Here is a 26,787-nt window from a genome sequence, read left to right as displayed (position 1 = left end):
AAAAGACATCTCTAAAGTCCTTGCTGCTTAGGATCGGTTTATACTAAATAAAACTCTGTATCACTAGTGCACATAAACATATCAAAGACTTCAACTTATTTTAGGTACATTAATAAATGTATCTAACTAGCCCCCCAACTTTAGGAGATTACCTTCTTTTTCACTGGTGCAGTCTCTGGCTGGAGGTCTGAGACAATATTAGTTGAAGAGAACTTGCATTCTTGGTTCCTGTGCTGGCTGGGTTGAGAAAGCTCGTCTCAGCCATGAGCACCCAGGAACAGGCAGGAATTTCTTACGTGGAGGCGTCTCATCTCGGACACAGGAGTTCTCCCTTTGCTGCTGGGAGAAGCAAGAGTGATGTCTCGGGCATCGTCAGGTTTTGCATTCCTTTGCCAACCCTCTCTGTCCTTTTGCTGGCCGCTTTTATCTGGCAAAGCATGAATATGCAAGAGAGCTCATACATAGTTAAGCAGTTGGATGGATAGGGTTGTTTTCCCTCCAGCAGTTAGCCCCGTTTTCTCATAGGGGGAGGGGGGTGTTTCACTGCTCCTGTGTGGCGACTCTGGACTAGGTCTGGGGTCCTGTCATGTCTTGACCAGCGCTGCTCTACAATGTCAGCACTTTTCTGTGACATGTCCCTGGGTAGATTAAGTTGTTTTCAGACTTCACCTGTGAGCATCCTTCTTGGGTTGGTTATTTCTTTTCAGGTAGACTTGAGCTGTTTGCGTGTCTGACTTGGGGCCACTAACTTCATTATTTGTGGAAAGAAGCTATAACCCTAAGTAAATAGGCAGATCAGAAAAGTTGGGTAGTATTGTTGTCCTGGTCAAAAATTCCTCATCTTTTTCTCTGTGTTCTTTGTATTCCTTTGCTGGAACAATGGTCAGTGACTATGGAATGTAGAATTCATATTTTGCAGTGAAACCTCTGGTATTTCAGTACAACTCTGCCTGATTGCCACTTTTCCTGACCTCAGCATGGGTACCAATCTGCCTGATTGCCATCTGCTCTGATCTCAGCCAGGACACAGACTCTGCCTGACTGCTGCCTGCCCTGACCTCCGCTCTTCTGCTGTGGGGATTTGCCTAAGTCTTGCCAGTTTCAGAACCCAAAGGCTCAACCTGTAGGGGAAAAGGCTGGTATAAGTGAAGCCTTGCCTTGGTCCCAAGGCCAGAGCATGTGAGCCTACTATTGGTGTGAGCCAAGCCGTGACCATGTGCTGGGCAGCATCCATTACACAACAGACTTAAGGGTTCACACTCTGTGACAAATGAAGGTTGAACACTTGAAGACATATTGGAAGATGTGAAAAATGCAAGCTGTAACCACACTCCATAATTTTGAGGACTTATGGTCTTTGGTGATTTTATTCCATTCCATGAGGAACAGACAAATCCTTTCCCCCAATGGAGGAGTCATGGCACAGAACTTGATGCCCATCAAAAACTCAGCCCTGGCTTTGGTTGAGTCTGCTGCATCTTTGGTTGCCATCTTTCATGCGGGCATTCTCACATCAGAAGCTTTTGGGGCAGAGCAGGTGGGAGCTTGATAATGCTGAAAAGGATGGAAGGGGTGTATCTGAAAAAAAGACTGCCTATAAGAGAAGTACTGGCATCTCAAACTGAATGATTGCTTGGTTGCTCCAGAGAGGGACTGAATGGCCGCATGTTGTTCTTTAATCTGAGCAAGTGTCTTCCTGACCTTGTTCCCAAAGAGGTTACCCTTAGTGCAGGAAACATCAGCCAACATTCTCCTATAGATCACTAGTTCTGAGCCAGGTCATCCGATGAGCTCCGATGGCTGCTGCTGATCTGGCCACTATAACAAAGGCCTTGTATACTGACTGGATAAGGTGATTTCCAAGAGGGAAATGTGATAATCCTCTCGATCCCCTGCCAAAGATTCCACTAAGGGTTTTAGCTTCTCAATACAGTCATATAAATATTGGACCATGTAATGGGCTGCAATGTATATGTTAAGTATTGAACTTTGGAAGACCTTCTTCCTGAAAGCATCCAACAGCCTAGGGTCCTCACCCGGCGAAGTGTTCGAGTTAATATAGGTCTTAGCCTACTTCAGGGCTGATTCTACTACGATGGATTGATGGGGTAACTGAATTACCCAGAACCCAGGAGCTTGCTGCACTCTATACTTGTGGTTTAAAACTTTCTAGCAACTGAGGACTGACGTTGGATTATCCCACATTCTTGTCAGTAGGTCCACAGGATCTGGTGAACTGGGATGGCCCCTGGATCGGATAGGGTCTTCAGGATCTGAAGATGACCAAAAATCTCAGAACGTGGGCCCTTCGGACATTAACTCCAATTGCCCTGTCCAATTTATTGAGAAACTTGAATCTTCTGGTGGGGACAAATGCTCAGACAGGTCAGGTAAAGGGTCAGATGGGATTCCTGTAGACCCCCTCCTCTGACTCATAAGGGGGGTACTAGCCCAGGACCATAATAAAAAGGATCGTGATCAGGGTCATGGCCTCTCTCATCTTGGAGGGGAAAAATCCCAGGGAAGGTCCAGGTCGACCATGCACTGCGTTTCAACATCTGAATGTTGGCTAGAGGGATGGCCTACCTGAACGGGGTGGGCTGGCTTTAATTGTCATGGTTACTGGTAGGTCCCACAAAGCAGACCAGAAGACAGTCTGTCAAAGCCAGAAGGCAAACAGAAGCAAGCCAATAAATATCTTCAAGCTAAGGTGACTGATCTGTCTTGCTTCTGTTTGCCTTCAAGATTACTGGTAGGACATCCCGTGGTGTGGAAGAGGATGAGATTCCCCCTTGAGGGGGTAAATTTGACAGCTTTGACAGCAATGGTTGAAGGGTGTCTTCCTTGTCACAGACCATCATGGAAGTAAAGAAATTCTTCACCAGTTCTGAGATCTGGTCCACAAACTATTGTGTCTTCTGGGCTGTAGTTGGAGAAGAAACATCCTCCTGAGACATATGCACCAGACTCCAGGCAGTCTCCCTTCTGGGCCCACAGGGAGACCAAGGGTACCAACTGGACAGACTGAATCTGGAGTTTCTAGCCACAGGGTAGATAACATAGTAATAATGGCAGATAAAGTCCAAATGGTCCATTCAGTCTGCCCAGCAAGTTGCTCATGGTACTAACTGCTGATCCGTGCAGGTTACCCCATGCCGTGTAGTAACTGCCATTCTGTTCAGGTTATCCCCATACACCTCCTTCTTCCTTGATGGATTTCCAGTCCGGCTGTCCAGTCCAAAGATCTGATTGGTCTAGGGTCAAGAAGAGGAAATAAGACAGGGATAGAGGCATCTTATATGCCAAGAAGGAAGAGGGAATCTGTAAAGCATCCCCTTCTAGGCCCCCTAAACTCCAGGGGAGTATTAGGTGAGAATCCTCATCTTGACAAACTTATCTGAAGCCTTGTGTGCTGAAGGTGCTGGAAGCACTGACGGAATCAGGCCCTGATGCAGTGATGGTACCAGAAGCGTCAACATCAGAAGCCCTGCCGATGCCAAATATGTTTCTTCAGCAATTCTAAGCCACTCAAGGGATATAAGGCTTGGGAATATGATGTGGAATGCAAAGACTCTGGTGCCCCATGTTTTTGTGCCTTGCTCGATCCTAGAGCCATGGTGGAATTGGAAAGATTGGCCCCATGGGTGGTGAGCATTAGATGAAGAGCTCCTGCTTGACTTGGCACCCAAGGAAGCTCTGCTCTAGTAAGAGGAACAGCTTCAGCCTCAGCCTCCGTGACTTGTGTAGCTCAGCCATCTTGAAAGCCCGGTTCCTCTGAGCCCTGGGAGACATCCAGCCGCAATCATAGCAGTTTGTGGAATCATGATTGCATGGCTATCAGTGATCATCTTTATCTGACTACACACACAATCTTTCAGCCACTGGGAGTGGACCCAATTACTGGGTATCTTCTTTTCAATAATTTCAACTTTTTGTTTTAAAGTAGCATCAAAAAGTGCTGTTCGGGGGGGGGGGGGGCGTGTGTGGAGGGGGCTGCTGAGGCAGCAAAGGCAGAAAAATTGCAATAAAACAAAGAGGCCCACAAGCCAAAGGAAACATATTTCAACAAGAGAGAAAAGGTGCATGTTCAAGCAGTAGTGCAGACAAAAAGAGAGTGAAGCATTCACGGTGGCAACATGTGAGAGAGAACCCTCATGCATGTTCAGTAGCAGAACTTTTACTAAGCTGGAAAAATGGGTCTATTTAGTACAGTTGAATGTTACTACTCATGTGTCATGGCTAATCCAGTCCTGCTCATCAACAGAGAAATAATATTCTATCAGCTAATGTGCAGTCTATGGTAGATGATTCCTGACTGACTCAGAGAACTGACATCTCAACTGACATGGCTTGGATTCATGTGACATTGCAAGTGAAAGTGGAGTTTTATTTTCCCTGTGACAAGTACAAGAGACATTCTATCAAATCTCTTTCCATCTTTGTTTCAACAACTTTTCCATCCTTTTGTTCTCTTCTGAATGACGCAGCATCGTACATAAATATACCTATTTTACACTTTATTTGGTTGAAGTGACTTGGATTTTCAAAGGACTGTTCAATGCTGTTGTCACAAGTTTCATTTCCCTTGTGGAATACATGCAACAGGAAACAAGTTATAGTGGCAGATGCAGCTTCACCAGAGCAAATGCTGAAAAATGGAAGCTCAAGGTTATGAAATGGATTTAGACTGTGTTCATTCTTTTCAATGTTGTAATTCAACTGTGTGTTAACTAAATAAGGGGAATTTACTCTTTCTTCATGATTATCTTTAATCAAAAGATAATTTTAGAAATTTAGTATATATGCAAAATAAACATTTTGTTTAAGACATTTATATTGTCTTGAAGCATATCTTCAGCCATAAAGGAGGTTTCATACCAAGTCACAGACACAAGAATATCGATTCATGAAAACAGATGGCTATCTTTATGTTTCTGTCGTTAATTATGTTCTAAATATAAAATATCTTATCAAAAAATGTTTTGTGTGTAACCTTTTCTCATGATAGTAAGTTACAGTTCTGCAGTAACAGCTTTCCTGGTGAAGCCCAAATTATTCATATACATTGCTCAAAATGCTTGTTCTCATGAAATGTCTTCATGCCTAGGTTTGCCTGGTAGATATTGAACTGGTTAATGCTGAAATTCCAGTTAGCTGACTGGTAGCATTAACACTAACTGACTGTTCCAATATCAGATCAGTAGCAGATCTTGAGAAATTCTTTCTTATTTGGCATATGGATAGAGCCCCTTGTTCGAAATCACTTGTAAGTCCAAGGTAAGTAGCCTCCATTTTCAACATGTTTTGTAGATGGACGTGCCATCTGGCATATTTGAACTGACTGAAGACAAAATAATTGGACATCTGACAAGGAAAAATGCAAACAGTGTTCACCAGTATGAATGCTACAGGAAAACTTGTGAAACAGATGAATGAGTGACTTCTGCAAACCAGTATTGTGCTGTTTTCTCTTCCTCTCCTATTTTCTTTGAAAATTAGTCACATGCACCTATATTTCTCAGTTCTTCTATCAAATTTTCCTTTCTGAAAATTGTAGACACATTACATAAATGCTGATGCTCCTCAATTGTTCCAACAAGGATGTCATACTTGCAACAATATTGTATACTGACATGTAAGATCTTAGCTAGGAGATGGAGTATCCTTTTACATTTGCTGCAGTGGTCTTCTTATGAACCCAATCAGTTATCCTTCTGCCAGGATGTAAAAGTGATCAAACAATAGAAATGATCAAACTTAGGATTTTCTTCTATTTGCAGTTCTGCAATGGCTAGATAATATTTCATAATAATGTATGTCTGGTGGCACTTTTCAAGGATCTTCTCATAGTTTCTGCCAAAACCTGTAGATATGCTGGAGACTGGGAGATTTGTGGAAGATAAGTTATGTTCTATTGGGGAAATTGATCCACCAAAATTCTACAATTCCAAGCAGTCCACATTGGCATTCTTTCTTTCTTAAATGCCAGTGATATCTTCTGCATAATATCAAGCACAATGGTTGACCGGTATGGCAGATCTTTTGTCATCATCTAACAGTAAAAAATAGACTGCTTGCCTTTCATGGACTTTCTGTATGGTTCCTCTTCTAAGCCAGATACAGTGAGCACTTTCTGCTTCCTAGTTCCTAAGTAGATTGTTGATGTCTCAGTTTCTAGTTTCAAGTTCTTTTCTACAACATTCTGAAAGCAGATACTAACTCTGTCATGGAGAGTCCCTTTTCAAGCTATAGTTTCAGCATATACTTCACTGTAATGCCAGACTACTCTTATAGCTAACTCTGATGAGGTCATTCCTGTGAGTTAGCCTGACTATCTTAAGTTGAAACAGTGCCCAAGATGATAACGATAGAAAGGAACGACCTACTGCCGTAATACTTTTCATAAGCAATACTAAGTTGCATAGTAACACAGTGTAAGACTGATTAGGCCTTTTCATAGGTTAAAGAGAGAAAACTTTCAGTTACGGGAGGTTCTATGGGAGGTATTACTACAAAAGGGTCTATCCTATAAAGGGTGGGTCAGTAGACTCAGGTTACATAATGCAAGTAACTCAATGAGTCACTGGAGGTAGTTGGGTGCAAACATCTTCCAGAAAGCAAAAGAGTGGCAGCCAAGGAGCTATGCTTTTCAAGGCTCCTGGGAGGGAAAGCACAGCTACCTCTCTCCTCAAAGCAGGAGAGGAGGCGTACTCTCCATTTATTGTGAGGAATTAAATCCTGGAAAATTCTGACTCCTGACTGTTTCCAGTATCAAGGTATTTGAGATTTGTTTGAGTGGAAGAGGCGGAATACTTTCTTGTTTCCTATTGGGTCTTCTAGAGGAAAGCAAGAGGATGATTCCAGCCTTGCCCTTCTCATCCAGTTTAAGAAACTGATATTCATATTGCTGAACTGTTTCTCTGCTTTTTTGTACTGGAATTGCTCTAGGTTTTTCTTTACTAAACTTTACTTTTTGTTTTTGTAACAATACTTTATATGGATTTATTTTTTCCAAAAGACAGTAGGTGATCCCCTTGGGCCTTACAAGATAGCCTGTCCTCCCACAGCAGAATATGGATTCTAATGCTGCAATGAGTTAGAAAATGCTCTGCAGCATCTCAAAGTGGCTCCTGGAACAAAGAGGGTTCCAATATTAAATGACAGAAGATAAAGACCAAAATGGCCCTTCTAGTTTGTCCACTTGGACTGATGTGCATATAAATTCCCATTTGCAACCCATCAATTCTCTTTTCCCCCATGTCTTATCTGATCTCTCAACTCTCTTCCTACCCCTGCCCTCCATATCTGTCCCAATCATGCCCAAAATCTGTTATGATAGTTTCAGCCACATCCACTAGAAGGCCATTTCAGGCCTTGCCATACTCAATTTTGCTCATTATAAGACCAATACTTAAGCCTGTACCTGGGCCTCCTTCTAAATCTTATTACCAAGTTTTGTAATAATCCCCTACCTACCAAGCTTAGTGAAACTGTTGTAAGAAAATGCACCCATATCATCTCCCAACTTAGTCTACTCCAGAGGTAGGTAAAACTCCAGAACTGGAGTGCAAACTGGCCTGGATTTTCAGGACATCCATAATGAATATGTATGAGGCATATTTGCATGCACTGCCTCCAGTGTATGCAAATATATCTCATGCATATTCATTGTGGATGTCCTAAAAACCAGACCTGTTTGGGGCACTCCAGGACTGGAGTTGTCTATCCCTGGTCCAGTCACTGCAACAACAATCCTTGGCTGCAAGCTATGCACTATAGGCTCAATCGAGAACCCACTGTACAATGACTGTGACACTCCTCTCCCCCTCCTAGGGCTGTGAATATTGCCTCTCCAGCCAACCCAGGGAACAGAAGATGTGAGCTGATAATCAAATCCAGTTGCTCCATATTTCAGAGTATAGCACTTCCACTGAACGATCAGGCTGGCCCAATATGTTATGTTTGACAAAATAAAGTTAGATACAGATATCTTTAATGTAGGTAAAGCTCTATTAGAATAACGTCTAATAGAGGTTAGGGGAGGGGATTTACCAGGGATTTAATTTGTGGGGAATGGCCTGGAATGCAGTTCCACCACTTCTTTTTGGATTTAAGGGGTAGAGCAGCAGGGGTGTTGTGCTCGGCCCTCCACCACAGGCAGGCTACAGGGAAGAGGAGAAGAGAGTGTGAGACTGGAGCAGACAAAGCAGAGGAAAGACACTACTCCTTACTCCAGTCCTTTCTTCCTGTTTCCTTTCCTCTGCTCTTCTACAGGGAAAAGGAGGAGAAGAGGTGATACTGAAGCCGATACTGCATAGCAAAAAACAGACCAAAAGAGCCTGAATTAGCATAAGTTTGAAACTTAAGTGCAATGATGACAGTCATCAAGGCTTCAATGCTGGCCTTGATAAGCACTACAGCTCACAAGTTTCAAACTTTGTGTTAATTCAAACTTTTTGTATCTGTTACCCAGGGCTTAATTTCTGTTGGAAGAACCTAGAATGGCATTCTGCCGCCTTTTTTCCAGGACACAAGAATATAGAGTGGAGCTGATATAAATCAGTTCTGGGTCTCCCATGGAAACAGAGCAGGGCTGATGGTGTAAATCAGTTTCAGCTCCCTGCAAAAACGAGTGGCAGGATCATTTCTTGGCCCCCCCTGCCCCCAGAAAAAGCAGGTGTGTGTGTGTGTGTGTGTCTGTCTGTATGTGTCTGTCTGTGTGTGTGTGGAGGACTCCCCTGTAGATCAGGAAAGATTAAAGAAAGCCACTCTAACAATTGGAACCAAGTGCTCAGTTTAGAAAATCTGATTAAGCACCTCTCTGGTGTTTTGCTTTCAGTTGCTTATTTGGATTTATTACTCGCATTTTTTAATTCAAAACTTACCCAACACAGAATTTTAGAATAGGAGCATAGCAGTCATTTGCAACTTTGCAAACAGCACAGTGTATAACAAATTAGGGGCCTTATTTACCAAACATTTTTCCCATATACACAGAATAGGAGAAAAGCCTCAGTAAATCAGGCCCTAGAATAGCAGCAAAAACTACATTACAATTTGGCACTAAAAAGGTGGGTAATTGTCAGGTTCTTGTGGCCTGGTTTGGCCTCTGTTGGAAACAGGATGCTGGGCTTGATGGACCCTTGGTCTGACCCAGTATGGCAATTTCTTATGTTCTTATGATTAAACTAGATCAAAAACACTGCTTAAACTCTACAAACAACATAGTAGAAATACTAGAGATTTACACAAATAAATAATACTTAGCAAAACGTTTGTGATTTTGCGAGTTCAGAGATATTCTTAATGCAGTACATGGAGCTTAGAGATGACAGGCTTGAGGACCTATCAGCCCTCCTGTCTCCCTGTGAATTTTTGTACCCAGTTAATGTTGATCTCTATCTAAAAGTGCAACATGTGTGGAAAAAAATCTCCAAATAGCCATGATTAATCCAGGCCTCCCAGACACCTATTCCCTGAAATGAATTGGAAAAGTGAAAATAAATCACTCAGGATGTATGAACCAAGCATCTACATCAATTAGCGTTTGGTGAATGAATGAATGAATACAGATTTCTGAAATGACTGCAAAACAATGTAAAAATATATCAAAATCCATCACTGATTTTATATATATGCTGTCTTTTCTAAAACCTTATCTTAGTTATGAATTATATGTTTAAATTAAAAAAAATCACCTATGGAAAATCAACATTTAAAGTAATTTGATTTAAATCAAATACCCTCTGCTAAGTGTTCCATTAAACTTCATTTTGTATTAGCTTTTATATGGTATTGCATAACAAAATTACATTTCATATATGTACAATAAAGTGCTCGCATTCTAAGCAAGTACCTGAGGCAAAGAGAAATAAAGTGACTTGCTTATGATCACAACAAGTATCAGTGATAGACAGAGGACTTGAACTCAGGTCTCCTAGTTCCCGGATCATTATTCCAGCCCTCCAAATAGTTTTCCTTTTTATTTTAATGACTTGGCAGTATTTCTCCTGCTCCTTTGGAACTGGCCTTTACTGGGCTACTGCACCATGAAACTTACTCCCAGCTACCCAGATTTTTCTTCCCACTTTTAAACACCCCTTTCTCTCCATTCATCATGGCCGTTCTCAGCCATGGCCTGCTGCTCCCTCTAGAACCTGGTATATGTGCACCTGGAGTTTGGTCACTAGGTGCTGCTATTGTCCAATAACTGGGACTCTCCCCTCCAGAGGCTGTGAACTCTGCCTCTGCAGTATCCCCAGCTCTAGCCAGCCCAAATAGCAGAAGCAGTTGGGTTCGAAAACTGAAACTAGGTCTCCCTCTTAGCAATGTACCGCACTATCACTGAGCCATTGGGTAAGCTTTTCTCTCCCAGCTATCCCAATAAAATCCAGTTCCATATCTTCCTCAAAGATAAAAGTTTAACTATAAAATGTTATTTGAAAAAACTCAGCACATGACATATGTGCTGAACATTTAAAATTAGCTGCTTCAAATTTTTTCACTGTATCAACATGGAAGAAAAACAAAATTAGAGCACAGAACTTACAAGGACTATATTCAGTTCTGTGTGCTCAGAGGCAAATAATATTGAAACAAATACAATCTGGTGCACTCTCCCAGATGGAAAAAAAAAAAGATATCTAGGGGAAAAGTACAGGTGCAAAAGAAGAGAAAGTTAAGTGGGCAGAATTAAGAGTTCAGCTCTATATAACCTAAAACCTTTATTGGCACCTTGCTCTTCAAAATAATATCTACATAACACACTTAAAACAAACAAAGCCAAAATAATAAACCACTTACATGTCAATCATCTGTCTTGGACATTTTGCGCCTAACGTGTCGTGGGGGCTCCCATGTATCACTATCATCTGTTTCTTCATTTTCTTCCTCTTCATCGTGGTCTTCATTGTCATCTTCATCCCCCTCGTTCTCTTCATTCTCCTCAAATGGCTCTAGCCCTGCCTCTTCTCTTTTCAGTCTTTCTGCAAACCACTCTCGCACCTGTTCATATCCCATATGAGATTTGGCAACAAGTTCATCTAGGTCTTGTTCATTAAGGAATTTGTGCTTTAAATAGTAATCTTTAAGTATCGCTTTTCCAGTTTTAAATTTTATGGTTGATGACACTCTGTCCCAGTTGCTTCCCCTCCTTCCTTTAGGCCTCCCTCGAGGTCTGCCTCTTCCCCGGCTTCTGGGTCGCCCTCTCCCTCTTCTTCTAACAAAAGCTTGACCATTCATAACATTTGTACTGCCACTGCCATACTGATAGTAATAGTACCATTTTAAATTGCCGTTCTTCCAAGCATACCTTGTGTCTCCAAACCAACTAACAATATCACTACGATAAAGGCCAGTTTCTTCTGCTAATTTGTCATACTCTTCTGCAGAGGGCCACTGAGAGCGGACAAATGCACCTTTTAACATGTGCAACTGTTCAGGAGACTTTTTGCTTATTTTGTTAGAAATGGAAGTCCCGGACCTATTTACAGCACCTCCATTCCCAGGTGAGTTCTCTCCCATTTCTTCTTTCACAGCATCCACATTATTTTCATTCAAGTCTTGTGCTTCTTCTTTTAAACCTTTGGACTTTCTTTTTTCTGAAAACCAGGCATCAATTTCTCTCCTGGTCAGTTTGGTTTGTGATCTTAGTTTGTTGAGCTCTTCATCTGTTGGGATAGGACTTTTGAGAAAGCTCTCTTCAAGAGCTTGTAGCTGTTCCGAAGTTTTTTCTTTAAATTTTTGAGGTGTAAAATCTGGAAAGGCATTCCAGGATTGCTTACGATGTGGAGTAATGACCGTGGAGGTCTCAGACATTTCATCACTAGAATCAATAATAATAGTGCTGTTGGAATCATTGATGAAGTGAATGCCATGACTACTCTTTGAATTCCTCTGGTTGTATCTTGTGTCGCTAAACCACTTTTTTATTTCACCTTTAGTCAGGCCTGTTAGTCTGATAAGCCTATCAATCTCTGAGTCATGGGGAAACTGAGTTTTAAGGTAGCTGAGTTTTAGTGCTGCTAGCTGCTCTTTTGTTTTCTTTGCACGCATATTAAAAGAATCTGCATTCATTTGTGAAGAGTCATGTTTGGTAAGCAGAGGAGCTGGAATAGCAGCCATTTGCTTTGTTTCTGCAATAGGCTGAGGAGTCTGAATGTGACTTTTCTGCAATTGTGCCTGACCGGGAACTCCTGCTACCGTCAGAGCTATAGGTGTTGTCACAGGTATTGTGTTGGCACCCGCAACTTGTGTAAGGACCAGACCAGGCTGGCCAACTATCTGACATGTCTGTAAAATGGAAGGCAAACCATTACCAGCCGTGGAGATCTGAGCTGGAATAACTGTAATGGTCTGTGGTACTGTGTGCACAGTGCCATTGAACTGCTTCTTTCTGGCCTCCTCTACTTCTTCTGGTGTCCAGCTGACCCCATGTTTCAGACGCTGTGCTGAAAACCAGATTTTAATCTGCTCCTCAGTATATTTTGCCTGAGCAGAAAGAACTGAAATTTCTGATACTGTTGGGTAGGGAAATCTGTTGTAGGAGTTGAGCAACAGGGGATGGTTATCCAAAGCAGAATTGTAAGAAGGAATGCTATTTACAGGTATTAAGACTTTTGGGACTAGGTTAGAATTGTGTTGTGTCTGTATGGTAGTTATCACTTGTGCCAATCCAGGCTGCAGTACTGTAGCTGGGGCAACCACAGTGGTAGGTGTCTCCTGTGCACTAGTAACAACTGGATTACTTTTCTTAACCAACTCTGAAACTGCTGGAGAAGGATCAGCCAACTCCTCCTCCTCTGCCTCTTGTTCTTTGGCATGATCAGCTTCAGTTTCATTTTCTGCAGGGTTTTCATTAATTAAATTGTGGGAAACAGCAATTCGTTTATTCTCTGCTTTATTCTTTATCATTTTCATTATAGGGGTTTTGCTGATTGAGATTCCAGATGTTGGACTTTCAGTCTGTTGTTGATTCTCTTCATGAACAAAAATACCATCAAAAATGAGATCATTAACTGTTTGCTCAAAGATGGTCTGGTTATTACGTTTTACCATGGTCAGTTTAAAGTTCTCCTCTCCAGGGTGGTACTTTACATTATGCTCAGAGAGAGCATCATATCTTTTAGTAAGAAAACTGCACTCCACACAGACATAGGATGAATTCAGTACCACAGTGGGATGCTCTGAATCAACATGGAAAGTAAACATATTCAAGTCTGGAGTCTGAAATGAACAATATTTACACTCGTAACCACCTTCGACTTTCTTATTTTGCTGATTGTCTGGATCAGTAAATTCTTGGATCTCTTCTTCACTTGAAACACTCTCAGCTGCTGCATTATCTGCTGGCGTGTGTACTAGAGGACCTACATCCAAATCAGAAATCATTTCTAAATCAAGGTCTTGCTCGCTGGCTAGGACCATGCAAGGAGTCGTTGATTTTCGTTTGCTTGCCATTTTATTAGTGAAAGTCTTTAGTCGGATTATCTTTAGTATATGTTTGTATTTCTTCAATTAACACAAAAAAAGCCTTTTGTACTTCAAGTCTGTTTCAACTTCTTAAAATTCATCTGTACTCTTATTAGCTCTTTCGCAGTACAACAGGATAATACCTTGTAGCTGAAAGGTGAAATGCGCCAATGCCCAATTACCTAGAGTGAGAAAAGCACAAAAGAAAACATGATACAAATAACTAAGAAAAAATTCCCTACACAGTTATGGCTTTTCAGATCTAGTAACCTTCTTTCCCCTCTCCCCCCCCCAAAAAAAAAACAAACAAAAACCAACAACTTGTTCTGCTCACTTTTCAAATTTCAAATACATCTCAAAATATGTGAAGAAACCTAGGAAAGCTTGGGAAGTGGTCAAGTGTGCTAGCTGTTGCAGTCCCGACCGCTTCCCCTCTGATCGGGCTCAGAACTGCCTACCTCCGTGCTGGCACCCGCAGGCTCCCGCAGGGCCCAGGTTCCGGAGCTCCCCCTGCTCACCCCTCTTCCACGTGGCGGACGCCATTGCTGACTTGTCCTTCGCCGGCCTCGCGCGCGCAAAGACGCCCGTCTTGTGCGTCCTGCTCCCGGAAGCCCGGCTCCGCCTACTCTGATGACCTCACGCCCAACTCCCGATATAACCGGCGCCCAGCCGTTAGTCAAGCGCCTTGCAACGAGGTTCCCAACTGCTTAGTTGTTGCCAGTTGCGCTTCCTGATTGTCTCTCTGCGTTCTGACTACGCTTCTGCTTGCTGCCCGCCACGACTCTGGTTTGCCTCTGACTACGCTTCTGCCTGCTGCCCGCCACGACTCTGGTTTGCCTCTGACTATGCTTCTGCCTGCTGCCCGCCAAAGACCCCGGTTTGTTCTGACTCCGCTTCTGCCTGCTGCCCGCCATGACTCCGGTTTGCCTCGGACTACGTCTCTGCCTGCTGCCCGCCTAGACCCCGGCTTGCCTCTTACTGCTCCACAGCTTGCCTGCCCTTTAGCCAGGCTACCCGGGTCGCACTCCATTTCGGGCCTTTCTTCAGTGACTCTCAGACTTTCCTGGTAGGCTTCCAGGCCGTTACTGGACTTGTATCTCTACTCCTCACGACCCTCTCTGATCCTCACAGCAGCTCTTAAGTCCCAAGGGTTCGGGCCCCGGGTGAAACCTTGCCTGCTACTGTCTCCGCCTCCTGGCCTGCCCATCCACTGGTAGGTCGGCCCAAGGGTCCACCTTCTACCTTCTGATCTGCCTAAACCGTAACAGTTTGCAAGGCCATGGACTCGGCAGAGAATCCAGGGCTCCATGCCATCCCGGGGATGGCACAACGCATCCAACAGCAACAGCAGTGCATTGATAGCTTGGCCGCCACTGTAGAACAACTGCTCGGCTGCTTGGACACCGCTCCCTCTGTCCCGCCTCCTGCCTCAGTATCCAGCTCGGTCTCGACAACCCAATTACCTGCCCCAACACGTTATGCAGGGGACATCAAGGCATGTCGAGGTTTCTTGAACCAGTGCTATGTACGCTTCACCCTTCTGCCCGCGCAGTTCCCATCAGATGCAGTCAAGGTGGCCTACATATTCTCCTTGCTGGATGGCAGGGCACTGGACTGGGCTTCGCCCATGTGGGAGCATCAGGATCCCTTGTTGCAGAACCATCAAGAATTTGTACTGAACTTCCGCCTTGCTTTTGACGATCCCGCACGCCAGACCACGGCCACCTCGGAGCTCTTGCACCTCAGGCAGGGGACGCGCTCGTGGCCGATTATACGATAGACTTTCGAACATTAGCCATGGAAGTTGGCTGGCGGGATGATTGCCTGAGAGGGATCTTTTTGGAGGGCCTAGCTAGCCGCATCAAGGATGAGCTCGCAGGCAGAGATCTCCCGGATGACCTCAATGACCTGATTGATATTGCTGGGAGAGTGGATCGTCATCTACAGCAGCGAGATAAGGAGAACTGCTCCGTTCGCAGAATGCCACCACCAACTCCTAGTTCTGCATGGCTTCCAAGCCCCAGGGTACCATCTGCTTCCGCCACTCCCAGAGAACCCATGCAGCTGGGGAGGTCTCCCCTGACCCCTGAGGAGAGAAAGAAACGCCGCTCCTTGGGTCTGTGCCTCTACTGTGGGGGCAAGGGTCACTTTCTCGCCAATTGCTCCGAACGTCCGGGAAATGACCGAGCCTAGGTCATCATGAGGAGCTACTCCTAGGCTTTGCAGGCTCAGCTCCTCATTGCATCCTTCCAGTGACTCTTAAATATCCCGGTGGGGAACTTCAGACTTGTGCCTTTATAGACTCAGGGGCTGAGAGCAACTTCATCATCGCCGACCTGGTTGACCAACTTCTACTTCCCACGCAACCCCAGCTTCCACCGCTGCGCATTTCTTCCATTCGTGGCACCTTGCTCACAGGGACCGTTACCCGCTGCACAGGTCCTCTGACCCTCCAGACCGGACTGCTTCACTCTGAGGAGATCTCTCTCCTAATCCTTGAACGGGCTGTGCATCCCCTGGTCCTGGGTCTGCCCTGGTTACAGTGCCATTCACCAGTCATCCAGTGGGATACCTTCCAGCTCACCCAGTGGAGTCCCCACTGCTTCACTCACTGCCTACAAGTTCCTCGTCCCAGGAGGCCAATACAGCTCTGTTCCTCGCTCCTTCTGCCAGAGCCATACCAAACCTTTGCTAACGTCTTCTCCAAAGAAATGTCAGAGATTCTTCCACAGCACCGGCCATTCGATTGCCCTATTGACCTACTACCGGGCACCACGCCCCCTCGAGGCCAAGTGTATCCGCTGTCCTTACCGGAAACTGCAGCCATGTCTCAATATGTTACCGAGAACCTGGCCAAAGGCTTCATTCGACCGTCTCGTTCCCCTGCAGGAGCGGGCTTCTTCTTTATGGCTAAGAAGGACGGCTCACTCCACCCCTGTATTGACTATCGTGGTTTGAATGCCATAACTAAGCGTGATCGCTACCCTCTGCCTCTGATCCCTGAGCTACTGGGCCGCCTTCAGGGGGCACGCATTTTCACCAAGCTAGATCTCCGAGGGGCCTACAATCTCGTCCGTATCCGGCCTGGGGATGAATGGAAGACGGCCTTTAACACCAGGGATGGGCATTACGAGTACCTGGTAATGCCCTTCGGACTCTGCAATGCGCTGGCCGTCTTCCAAAACCTCATGAACGAGGTCCTACGTGAAATGCTACATTCCCACGTGATAGTGTACTTGGATGATGTACTCATCTTCTCCAAGGATCTGGAGTCTCATCGCCAACACGTCCGACAAGTTCTGCAGGCTCTCCAAGATAACCACCTCTATGCCAAACTAGAAAAATGCATCTTCGAAGCCGAGTCACTGCCCTTCTTAGGATACATTATCTCCTCCACTGGCTTTAGGATGGACCCTGAGAAAGTCTCGGCCATAACCAAGTGGCCCCAGCCTCTGGGCCTCAAGGCCCTCCAAAGGTTTCTAGGGTTCGCCAACTTTTATAGACATTTTACTCCTCGATACTCTCACCGAGTCGCTCCCCTCACCGCCTTAACCCGTAAGGGAGCTGACGCCAGGAACTGGCCTGACGCCGCCTTGAAGGCATTCTTGGACCTAAAAGAGGCGTTCCTGGCAGATACTTGCCTTCGTCACCCTGATCCAACAAAGCCCTTCATCATGGAGGTCGATGCCTCCAGTGTGGCCGTAGGGGCAGTCCTCAGTCAACACTCCTCGTCAGGACAACTACTGCCCTGCTCCTACTTCTCCAAGAAATTCTCCCCTGCTGAGGCGAATTATTCGATTGGAGACAAGGAACTCCTGGCAATCAAGCTTGCCTTGGAGGAGTGGAGGCAGTGGCTCGAGGGCGCAAGACACCCCATTACCGTATTCACAGATCACAAGAACCTGGAATTTCTGTCCCAAGCTCAACGATTGAATCCTCGCCAAGCCCAATGGTCCATGTTCTTCAGCCGATTTGATTTTACCGTTCAGTATCGCCCTGCGGCTAAGAACCTACGGGCGGATGCCCTGTCCAGGACCTCCATGGCAGAGGAAGAGATCCTCCTCAATACATCCTGGATCCCAGTAAGGTTCTCCACTCCGCATTAACGGTCCTTTCCCAAGATAGGATCGTAGTTCCCCGGCGAGACTAGCTAAAAGTCCTACGTTGGGCCCATGACTCCCTCACTGGAGGACATTCCGGACGACAACGGACCTTGGAGCTCCTCAACCGGTTCTACTGGTGGCCTAATTTGCGACAGGACGTTCATACCTATGTGAGTTCATGCCCCACATGTGCTCAACAAAAACCCAGTCCGGGTCCTCCCTGTGGCCTGTTGCAGCCTCTCCCGGTGCCTGCAGAACCGTGGACCCACTTGGCCACGGACTTTATGGTCGACCTGCCCTTGTCCCAGGGGAAAACGGTTATTTGGGTCACTGTCGACTGTTTCTTGAAGATGGCACATTTCGTCCCATTACCCAAGCTACCATCAGCACCGGAATTGGCCCTCTTGTTCGCCCAACATATTTTTCAGATCCATGGACTTCCCGTGGACATTGTTTCGGATCGTGGGCCCCAATTCACCGCACGATACTGGAGGGCCCTCTGCAAGTGCTTCAAGGTACAACTCAGTTTTTCCACCGCGTTTCACCCCCAAAGTAATGGTCAGTCAGAGAGGATGAACCGCTCTCTAAAGACCTTTCTACGGGCTTTCATTAATGAAACAGGGCATGTTTTTAAGAATTGTGCGTCTCCTTGATTAAACATTGAAAAGGACTATCTTGTGGCATCCATTTCTTTGTTTTTTCATTAATGAAAGACAGGATAATTGGACTGAGCTTCTGCCATGGGCTGAGTTCGCCTACAATAATCAGGTTCATGCTGCTACTGGACTCTCTCCCTTCCAGCTGGTATATGGGAAGCAATTTAGGCCTCCACTTCCCAGTCATACGTCCAGTGTCTCCCCGGCTGCCCAGATGACGGCACAACAACTACAGACTCTCTGGCAAACTACTCAGGACAAGCTAAACCTCGCAGCTGCCACTGCCAAGCGCACAGCTGACCGCCACCGACGCCCGGCACCCACGTACTTGCCAGGAGACCGGGTATGGTTGAGTACGAAGAATATTCATCTTCGGCTTCCCTCGAGACGCTTCGCCCCCAGATTCTGTGGTCCCTTCTGGATTGCTGAGCGAGTAGGTCTCGTGTCCTACCGATTGAGGTTGCCATCCTCACTCCGGATCCATGATGTCTTCCACGTCTCGCTGTTGAAACCTCTGGTCCTCTCCCGCTATCATCGCAAGCCTCCGGATCCTTCGACTACCCCTGTCGCCAAGGATCCCACGTTCCAAGTACGCGAGGTATTCGACGTACGATTCCACAACCGCAGATGGGAGTATCTCCTCGCCTGGGAAGGTTGCGGTGCCGAGGATAACACTTGGGAACCCAGCTGTAACATCCTGGACAAGTCCCTTCTCCGCCAATTTCATCTGGAACATCCGGATAAACCTGGCCCACTTAAGAGGGGCCGTAAAGGGGGGGTACTGTTGCGGTCCCGACCGCTTCCCCTCTGATCGGGCTCAGAACTTCCTACCTCCGTGCCGGCACCCGCAGGCTCCCGCAGGGCCCAGGTTCCGGAGCTCCCCCTGCTCGCTCCTCTTCCACGTGACGGATGCCATTGTTGACTCGTCCTTCGCCGGCCTCGCACGCAAAGACGCCCGTCTTGTGCGTCATGCTCCCGGAAGCCCGGCTCCGCCTACTCTGATGACCTCACGCCCAACTCCCGATATAACCGGCGCCCAGCCGTTACTCAAGTGCCTTGCAACGAGGTTCCCAACTGCTTAGTTGTTGCCAGTTGCGCTTCCTGATTGTCTCTCTGCGTTCTGCTGATTCTGGTTTGCCTCTGACTACGCTTCTGCCTGCTGGCCGCCACGACTCCGGTTTGCCTCGGACTACTTCTCTTCCTGCTGCCCGCCTAGACCCCGGCTTGCCTCTTACTGCTCCACAGCCTGCCTGCCCTTTAGCCAGGCTATCTGGGTCGCACTCCATTTCGGGCCTTTCTTCAGTGACTCTCTGACTTTCCTGGTAGGCTTCCAGGCTGTTACTGGACTTGTATCTCTACTCCTCACGACCCTCTCTGATCCTCACAGCAGCTCCTAAGTCCCAAGGGTTCGGGCCCCTACGGGCTCCTCTTGGGGGGGGGTCCCGGGCTCCGGGTGAAACCTTGCCTGCTACTGTCTCCGCCTCCTGGCCTGCCCATCCACCGGTAGGTTGGCCCAAGGATCCACCTTCTACCTTCTGATCTGCCTAAACCGTAACACTAGCTCAGCCCATACAGAAAAACTCAGTCAAACATTTTGGGTATAGAAGGTTGGGAGGGGTGTTGCTAATGATCACCAAAGAGGGAAAAAATCTGGGTGTGATCATGTCTGATGATTTCAGGATGCCAAACAGCACAATAAGGCAGTAAGAAGAGCCAGTGAAATACTAGAGTGCACAAAATACTAGAGTGCACTAAAAGAGCCTTTTCAATAGCTGGCCAAAACCTTTGGAACTCCATGCCTCACGACCTACGCACAGAAAGCAAAATGCTTACCTTGTAATAGGTGTTATCCCAGGACAGCAGGATGTAGTCCTCACATATGGGTGACATCAGTAATGGAGCCCTATGTACGGAGAACTTCTTTAAAAGTTTCTATGAAACTTTTGACTGGCACCAGAGTGCCTACTGAGCATGCCATGATATTCCCTGCCACAGGGGTCTCCCTTCAGTCTGTTTTGTAGCAATTAGCGTTAGCCAAAAATAAAATAATAAAACGTATCGGACCCAACTCCGCGGGGTGGCGGGTGGGTTTCGTGAGGACTACATCCTGCTGTCCTGGGATAACACCTATTACAAGGTAAGCACCTGGACCGGATGGTATACACCCCAGAGTTCTGAAGGAACTAAAAAATGAAATTTCAGATCTATTAGTAAAAATTTGTAACTTATCATTAAAATCATCCATTGTACCTGAAGACTGGAGGATAGCAAATGTAACCCCAATATTTAAAAAGGGCTCCAGGGGCGATCCGGGAAACTACAGACCGGTTAGCCTGACTTCAGTGCCAGGAAAAATAGTGGAAAGTGTTCTAAACATCAAAATCACAGAACATATAGAAAGACATGGTTTAATGGAACAAAGTCAGCATGGCTTTACCCAGGGCAAGTCTTGCCTCACAAATCTGCTTCACTTTTTTGAAGGAGTTAATAAACATGTGGATAAAGGTGAACCGGTAGATATAGTATACTTGGATTTTCAGAAGGCGTTTGACAAAGTTCCTCATTAGAGGCTTCTAGGAAAAGTAAAAAGTCATGGGATAGGTGGCGATGTCCTTTCGTGGATTGCAAACTGGCTAAAAGACAGGAAACAGAGAGTAGGATTAAATGGACTATTTTCTCAGTGGAAGGGAGTGGGCAGTGGATTGCCTCAAGGACTCTTACTTTTCAATATATTTATAAATGATCTGGAAAGAAATATGACAAGTGAGGTAATCAAATTTGCGGATGATACAAAACTGTTCAGAGTAGTTAAATCACAAGCAGATTGTGATAAATTGCAGGAAGACCTTGTGAGACTGGAAAATTGGGCATCCAAATGGCAGATGAAATTTAATGTGGATAAGTGCAAGGTGATGCATATAGGGAAAAATAACCCATGCTATAATTACACAATGTTGGGTTGCATATTAGGTGCTACAACCCAAGAAAGAGATCTAGGTGTCATAGTGGATAACACATTGAAATCGTCGGTACAGTGTGCTGCGGCAGTCAAAAAAGCAAACAGAATGTTGGGAATTATTAGAAAGGGAATAGTGAATAAAACGGAAAATGTCATAATGCCTCTGTATCGCTCCATGGTGAGACCGCACCTTGAATACTGTGTACAATTCTGGTCGCCGCATCTCAAAAAAGATATAATTGCAATGGAGAAGGTACAGAGAAGGGCTACCAAAATGATAAGGAGAATGGAACAACTCCCCTATGAGGAAAGACTAAAGAGGTTAGGACTTTTCAGCTTGGAGAAGAGACGACTGAGGGGGGATATGATAGAGGTGTTTAAAATCATGAGAGGTCTAGAACGGGTAGATGTGAATCGGTTATTTACTCTTTCGGATAGTAGAAAGACTAGGGGGCACTCCATGAAGTTAGCATGGGGCACATTTAAAACTAATTGGAGAAAGTTCTTTTTTACTCAACGCACAATTAAACTCTGGAATTTGTTGCCAGAGGATGTGGTTAGTGCAGTTAATATAGCTTTGTTTAAAAAAGGATTGGATAAGTTCTTGGAGGAAAAGTCCATTACCTGCTATTAAGTTCACTTAGAGAATAGCCACTGCCATTAGCAATGGTTACATGGAACAGACTTAGTTTTTGGGTACTTGCAAGGTTCTTATGGCCTGCTTTGGCCACTGTTGGAAACAGGATGCTAGGCTTGATGAACCCTTGGTCTGACCCAGTATGGCATTTTCTTATGTTCTTAAACTTGGTCAAGATACGGTGTGGACTCATCTTAAAGACATACGTCCACAGCCCAAGTTGACGGATACGGACTGCCGCACAGATACTTAAGGACAATTACCCTCATTTAAGGACTTGACCAAAATGTTTCAAATGTTTCAACAGCCCCTTTTCTTTAGCTTTGATACCTGGATATGTATTTTTGTTGTCTTGTTTATCATCTTTGTTACTATCAGTTTGTTTTTGTATTTCCAGTTTGGTATCGACTTTTTGCAGTAACATGTTTATCCTTTTTTGTGTGTTGTCCCTTTGGAGTGGCATACTCCCTGTATGGACCACTGACCCGAATTGTGATGCTTGCATCTCAGTCACTATAGACGGTACGACAAACTTCCACTCTGCTATACAAATCCCATTACGAATGTGAATGGACAGTTACATACTGTTCCCATAATTCTACACGATACAGCATATGTACGTGCAGACAACCATTACCTGTTTTAACCCTACTGAAGCCCCCGCCCAACAATGGATACAAGTCCACAATGGAGACACTCCTCAGGGTCCAGTTATGGCATCTGTCCTTTTGCTCCCTACCGAAAGGTCGGTTTCCCTCATTTTCGAAGTATGTACCCTGCCCGCATCTTGGGATTTGACTTATAGATGTGGTAATGATTTGGCTTGGCACCATACCTATATGCATAACCATAAGTACGTGTGCCCCAAAAGATGGCCATATACTCGTTCCCCTAAATCTCACTGTGCTGAAAGTAAGGCTGACTCTTATTGTGCCTATTGGGATTGCGTAGCCTTCGCCACCTGGCATAACAACCCCAAGACTGCTTCATTGACTTTGGTCCCGAGCTTGTCAAACTGTGCCTTAAATACTTGTAACAAACTCAATTTTACCCTTTTCAACCCATCTGAATTCCTTGATAAATGGGGTAATGTTTTCGGTATCCGAATTCATGCCTCAGGAACTGACCCTGGAGGACTCTTCTATATTCAGAAGGTTGTAACTCGTAAGAGTCCATTAGATCATTCTGCCATTTTTAAAGAATTTTACCAGCATGTTAATGAGCCCTTTCCCATATCCCAAACTGCACGAAATTTGTTTATTGACCTTGCTAACGCCATTACTACCTCACTTAATGTTTCCAACTGTTATGTTTGTGGTGGTACCGATATGGGAGGTAACTGGCCATGGGAAGCCAAAGAATGGAATTGGTCCATACCCTATAATGTTTCCTCTCTTGTTCTACCCCCACGATTTAACAAAGCCCGATGGATATTGGCTCACTCCATAATACCTACCTGGTGTATCCATAGACCTTATACCATGGATCATGCTACAGCAGTAGGCAATTCCTCTTGCATGTATCAGACCACCCTTAACTACACCTCCTCTACCACTATCCTGTACACCCATTGGCCTAACTCGTCTGTGATCCCAAACCTAACTCTTTGGACTACCGAGCCCCTTCTTTCAAGAGGTACCCGCAAGATCCCTACCATTTGGCCTGCCCCACGAGGTCTATACTGGATATGTGGACGATACGCACATGCCTCTTTACCGACTGATTGGTTTGGAACCTGTACCGTGGGGTACTATACGCCCCTCGTTTTTCTTAATCCCCCTACAGATGGGTCAACAACTAGGGATGCCCGTGTATAGTACATACTCAGATGTATGTAAGAAGAGAGACCTTAGAATAGGTAACTGGAAAGATGACGAATGGCCCCCAGAACGTATTATAGCATATTATGATCCAGCCTCCTGGGCTCAGGATGGCTCTTGGGGTTATAGAACTCCAATTTATATGTTGAATCATATTATAAGATTGCAAGCTGTTGTTAAAATAATTACTAATGAAACTGCTAAAGCACTGAGAATATTAGCCACTCAGCAAAAGGGTTTTCGGAATGCTATTTACCAGAATCGTCTAGCATTAGATTACATACTAGCTGCAGAAGGAGGATTATGTGGTAAATTTAACCTCAGTAACTGATGTCTTCAAATAGACGACAAGGGTGAAGTAATTGAAGAAATCACCCGCAACATGATGTCAATTGCACATGTACCAGTGCAAACCTGGAAAGGACTTGATGTCAGTGATCCATTCGGATCCCTTGGCTCATGGTTTTCTAGTTTAGGTTCAGGATTCAAAATTCTAATTGGCTCCATGTGTACGATTGCCTTACTTGGGCTTGTAGTCTGCCTTTGCTTACCATGCCTCTGTATCTGCCTACGAAGATGCCGCGATCAAGTCTCTGAAATGCTGATAACACAGACCAGCACTCGGATCATGCTCAATCAAGCTGAAACCTTGAACCTGATGCTCCTGGATTCTAATGATGACACTGAACTATTCCCCATCACCTGTAACGACTATCTGTGAAAAATGAGCATATTGGTACTAAGACGGGTAATGTCTCTAGCCAGTAAGGTTTAGCCTTAACTAGGCGGGACAACCTAAGACAGACGATATGCGACGCAGATAGGTGTGAAGGGTTCCTAGCCGTCACCCTTCAAAGGGGGAAATGTAGAATAGTGAATTGCATATATCCTGCACATGTATCGTTAGCACTAAGATCACTGAGCTTACCAGAGAATCAGCCAGCACGGATGACATCATTCCTGGGAGGTCGGAAGTAACTTTGTCTATTCTACTGATAACAAGAGGCCCCTGGCCTACAGTAAGAGCATGCACATGTACACATGCTAAAATATATATCGATTGGCTATTAAAGGTAATGTGTGTGGATTATGCAGATGTCTGATATCAGCAAACCCAGGACCCTTATAAGCTGAGCACACGTTAGAGCACTGGGCAGATTCTGAATTATATACACCATTTGTTGTACCGCTTTTGCCCCATAGGGGAACCCTCCACCTTCCTCTATTAATTTCCTCTATTAATAAATCTCTTTCTCTATAACTGTTTTGAAGCTGGTATTCATTACGTTATCAGATAGAGGTGAGCCCTCTTTTAACACCTTCCTTCCACCTTTCTTACAGGCCAATACAGAAAAACACGCGGGAGAGGCGGGGAGCGCCCTCTCTCCCGATGCGCGCACAGGCCACTCTTCTGGGCGCGCGATTCAGAAAGCCCGGGTATGTAAATTAGGGCCCATGGTAAAAAGAGGCGCTAGTGACACTAGCGCGTCCCTAGTGCCTCCTTTTTGATAGAAGCGACGGCTGTTAGCGGGTTTGACAGCCGACGCTCAATTTTACCGGCATCTGTTCTTGAACCCGCTGACAGCCATGGCTTCGAAAAATGGACCCTGGCTAAATTGAGCGTCTGTCTTTTATTTATTTATTTAGCATTTTTCTATACCGACCTTCATGGTTAAATACCATATCAGGTCGGTTTACATCGAACAGGGAATAGAGAACTGTAACAACCCAAGGGAACTAAGAGAACTTCCAACCCAAGGGCAAATTTTTAATTTTTTTTTTAATTTTGGGGCCTCCGACTTAATATCGCTATGATATTAAGTCGGAGGGTGTACAGAAAAGCAGTTTTTTCTGCTTTTCTGTACACTTTCCTAGTGCTGGCCGAAATTAACGCCAGCCTTTGGCAGGCATTAATTTCTGAAAGTAAAATGTGTGGCTTGGCTGCACATTTTACTTTCTGTATCGCACGGGAATAACTAATAGGCCCATCAACATACAATTGCATGTTGCGGGCGCTATTAGTTTCAGGGGGGTGGCCGCATGTTTTCGACTGTATAAGGGGTAAAAATAGCGCGTTGAAAACGCACGGCCAAATGAGAGCTAACTGCGCTCCGCTGGAGCGCACTTTACTGTATCAGCCTGTTAATGTGTGGAATACATCTGGACTGTGCTTCTAGGATGTTTTTTTTTTTCCTTTTTCTAATTTGATCAAAGTTTCCCTTTTGAAAGTTTTGCATTAGAGCCATGGATTTACTTACTGTCATTCAAATTTGATCATCTTATGATCACTATTGCCAAGCAGCCCCACCACAGTTATCTTGCTCACCAAATCCTGTGCTCCAGAGAATTAAATCTAAAATTGTTCCCTCTCTCCTCGGTTCCTGAACCAATTGCTCCATAAAACTGTCATTTATTCCATCCAGGAACTTTCTCTCTCTAGCTTGTCCTGATGTTACATTTACCCAGTCAATATTGGGGTAATTGAAACCTGCCATTATTACTGCTCTACCAATTTGGTTAGCTTCCCTTATTTCCCTTAGGATTTGACTGTATGTCTCATCATCTTAACAAGGTGGATGGTAGATACTCCTATTACTATACTCTTCCAACACACAAGATATTTCTACCCATAAAGATTCGACTGTGCATTTAGTCTTATGCAGGATTTTTATCCTGTTAGACTCTATGCCATCCCGAACTTAAAGTGCCACCCACTTCCCAGATGCTACTCTCTGTCATTGAGATATAATTTGTACCCTGGTATAGAACTGTCCCATTGGTTATCCTCCTTCCACCATGTCTCTGAGATGCCAATTAAGTCTGTGTCATCATTCACTGCTAACTATGAGGAAGGTACCAATGTGCCCAGTGTGATTATCTTTTACTCAAGAACCTATGTATTATGACCTTCATAATAGGCTTCATCGTATAGTATTGAATTTCCATTGATTTATATTGGTATGAAACTCTCACCAATCACCTTTAAAAAAAATTTCAGATAAACAAGTTGTGAGGTATTGCTTCTAACACAAGTTATTGTATTTAGTGGTATTTTTCATTTTTTTGTTTTTCTTGACAGAAAAATGAGATGCATATCTGTACACATACTGTACATACATACACAAACAGCGCAAAGTTAAGA

At 44.9% G+C, this 26,787-nt stretch overlaps 1 protein-coding gene across 6 annotated transcripts in view; it reads right to left on the bottom strand.

Annotated features, from left to right (window-relative positions):
- ZHX1 (zinc fingers and homeoboxes 1) overlaps window positions 1-26,787 on the bottom strand; it is a 114,969-nt gene that overhangs the window by 22,852 nt on the left and 65,330 nt on the right. For all 6 annotated transcript variants that reach the window (XR_003854913.1, XR_003854912.1, XM_029591885.1 and 3 more), the window contains exon 3: window positions 10,804-13,652. Coding sequence is in view for 4 of the 6 variants with exons in the window: in XM_029591885.1 (XP_029447745.1) it covers window positions 10,807-13,458 (2,652 nt within the window). In the remaining 2 variants the exon portion in view is untranslated. The remainder of the gene's footprint in view (window positions 1-10,803; window positions 13,653-26,787) is intronic.

This window comes from Rhinatrema bivittatum, chromosome 2, assembly GCF_901001135.1.
Source record: "Rhinatrema bivittatum chromosome 2, aRhiBiv1.1, whole genome shotgun sequence".
Taxonomy (NCBI): Eukaryota; Metazoa; Chordata; class Amphibia; order Gymnophiona; family Rhinatrematidae; genus Rhinatrema; species Rhinatrema bivittatum.
The sequence above is the reverse complement of the archived record's forward strand: the minus strand, read 5'-3'. Positions and strand labels throughout refer to the sequence as shown.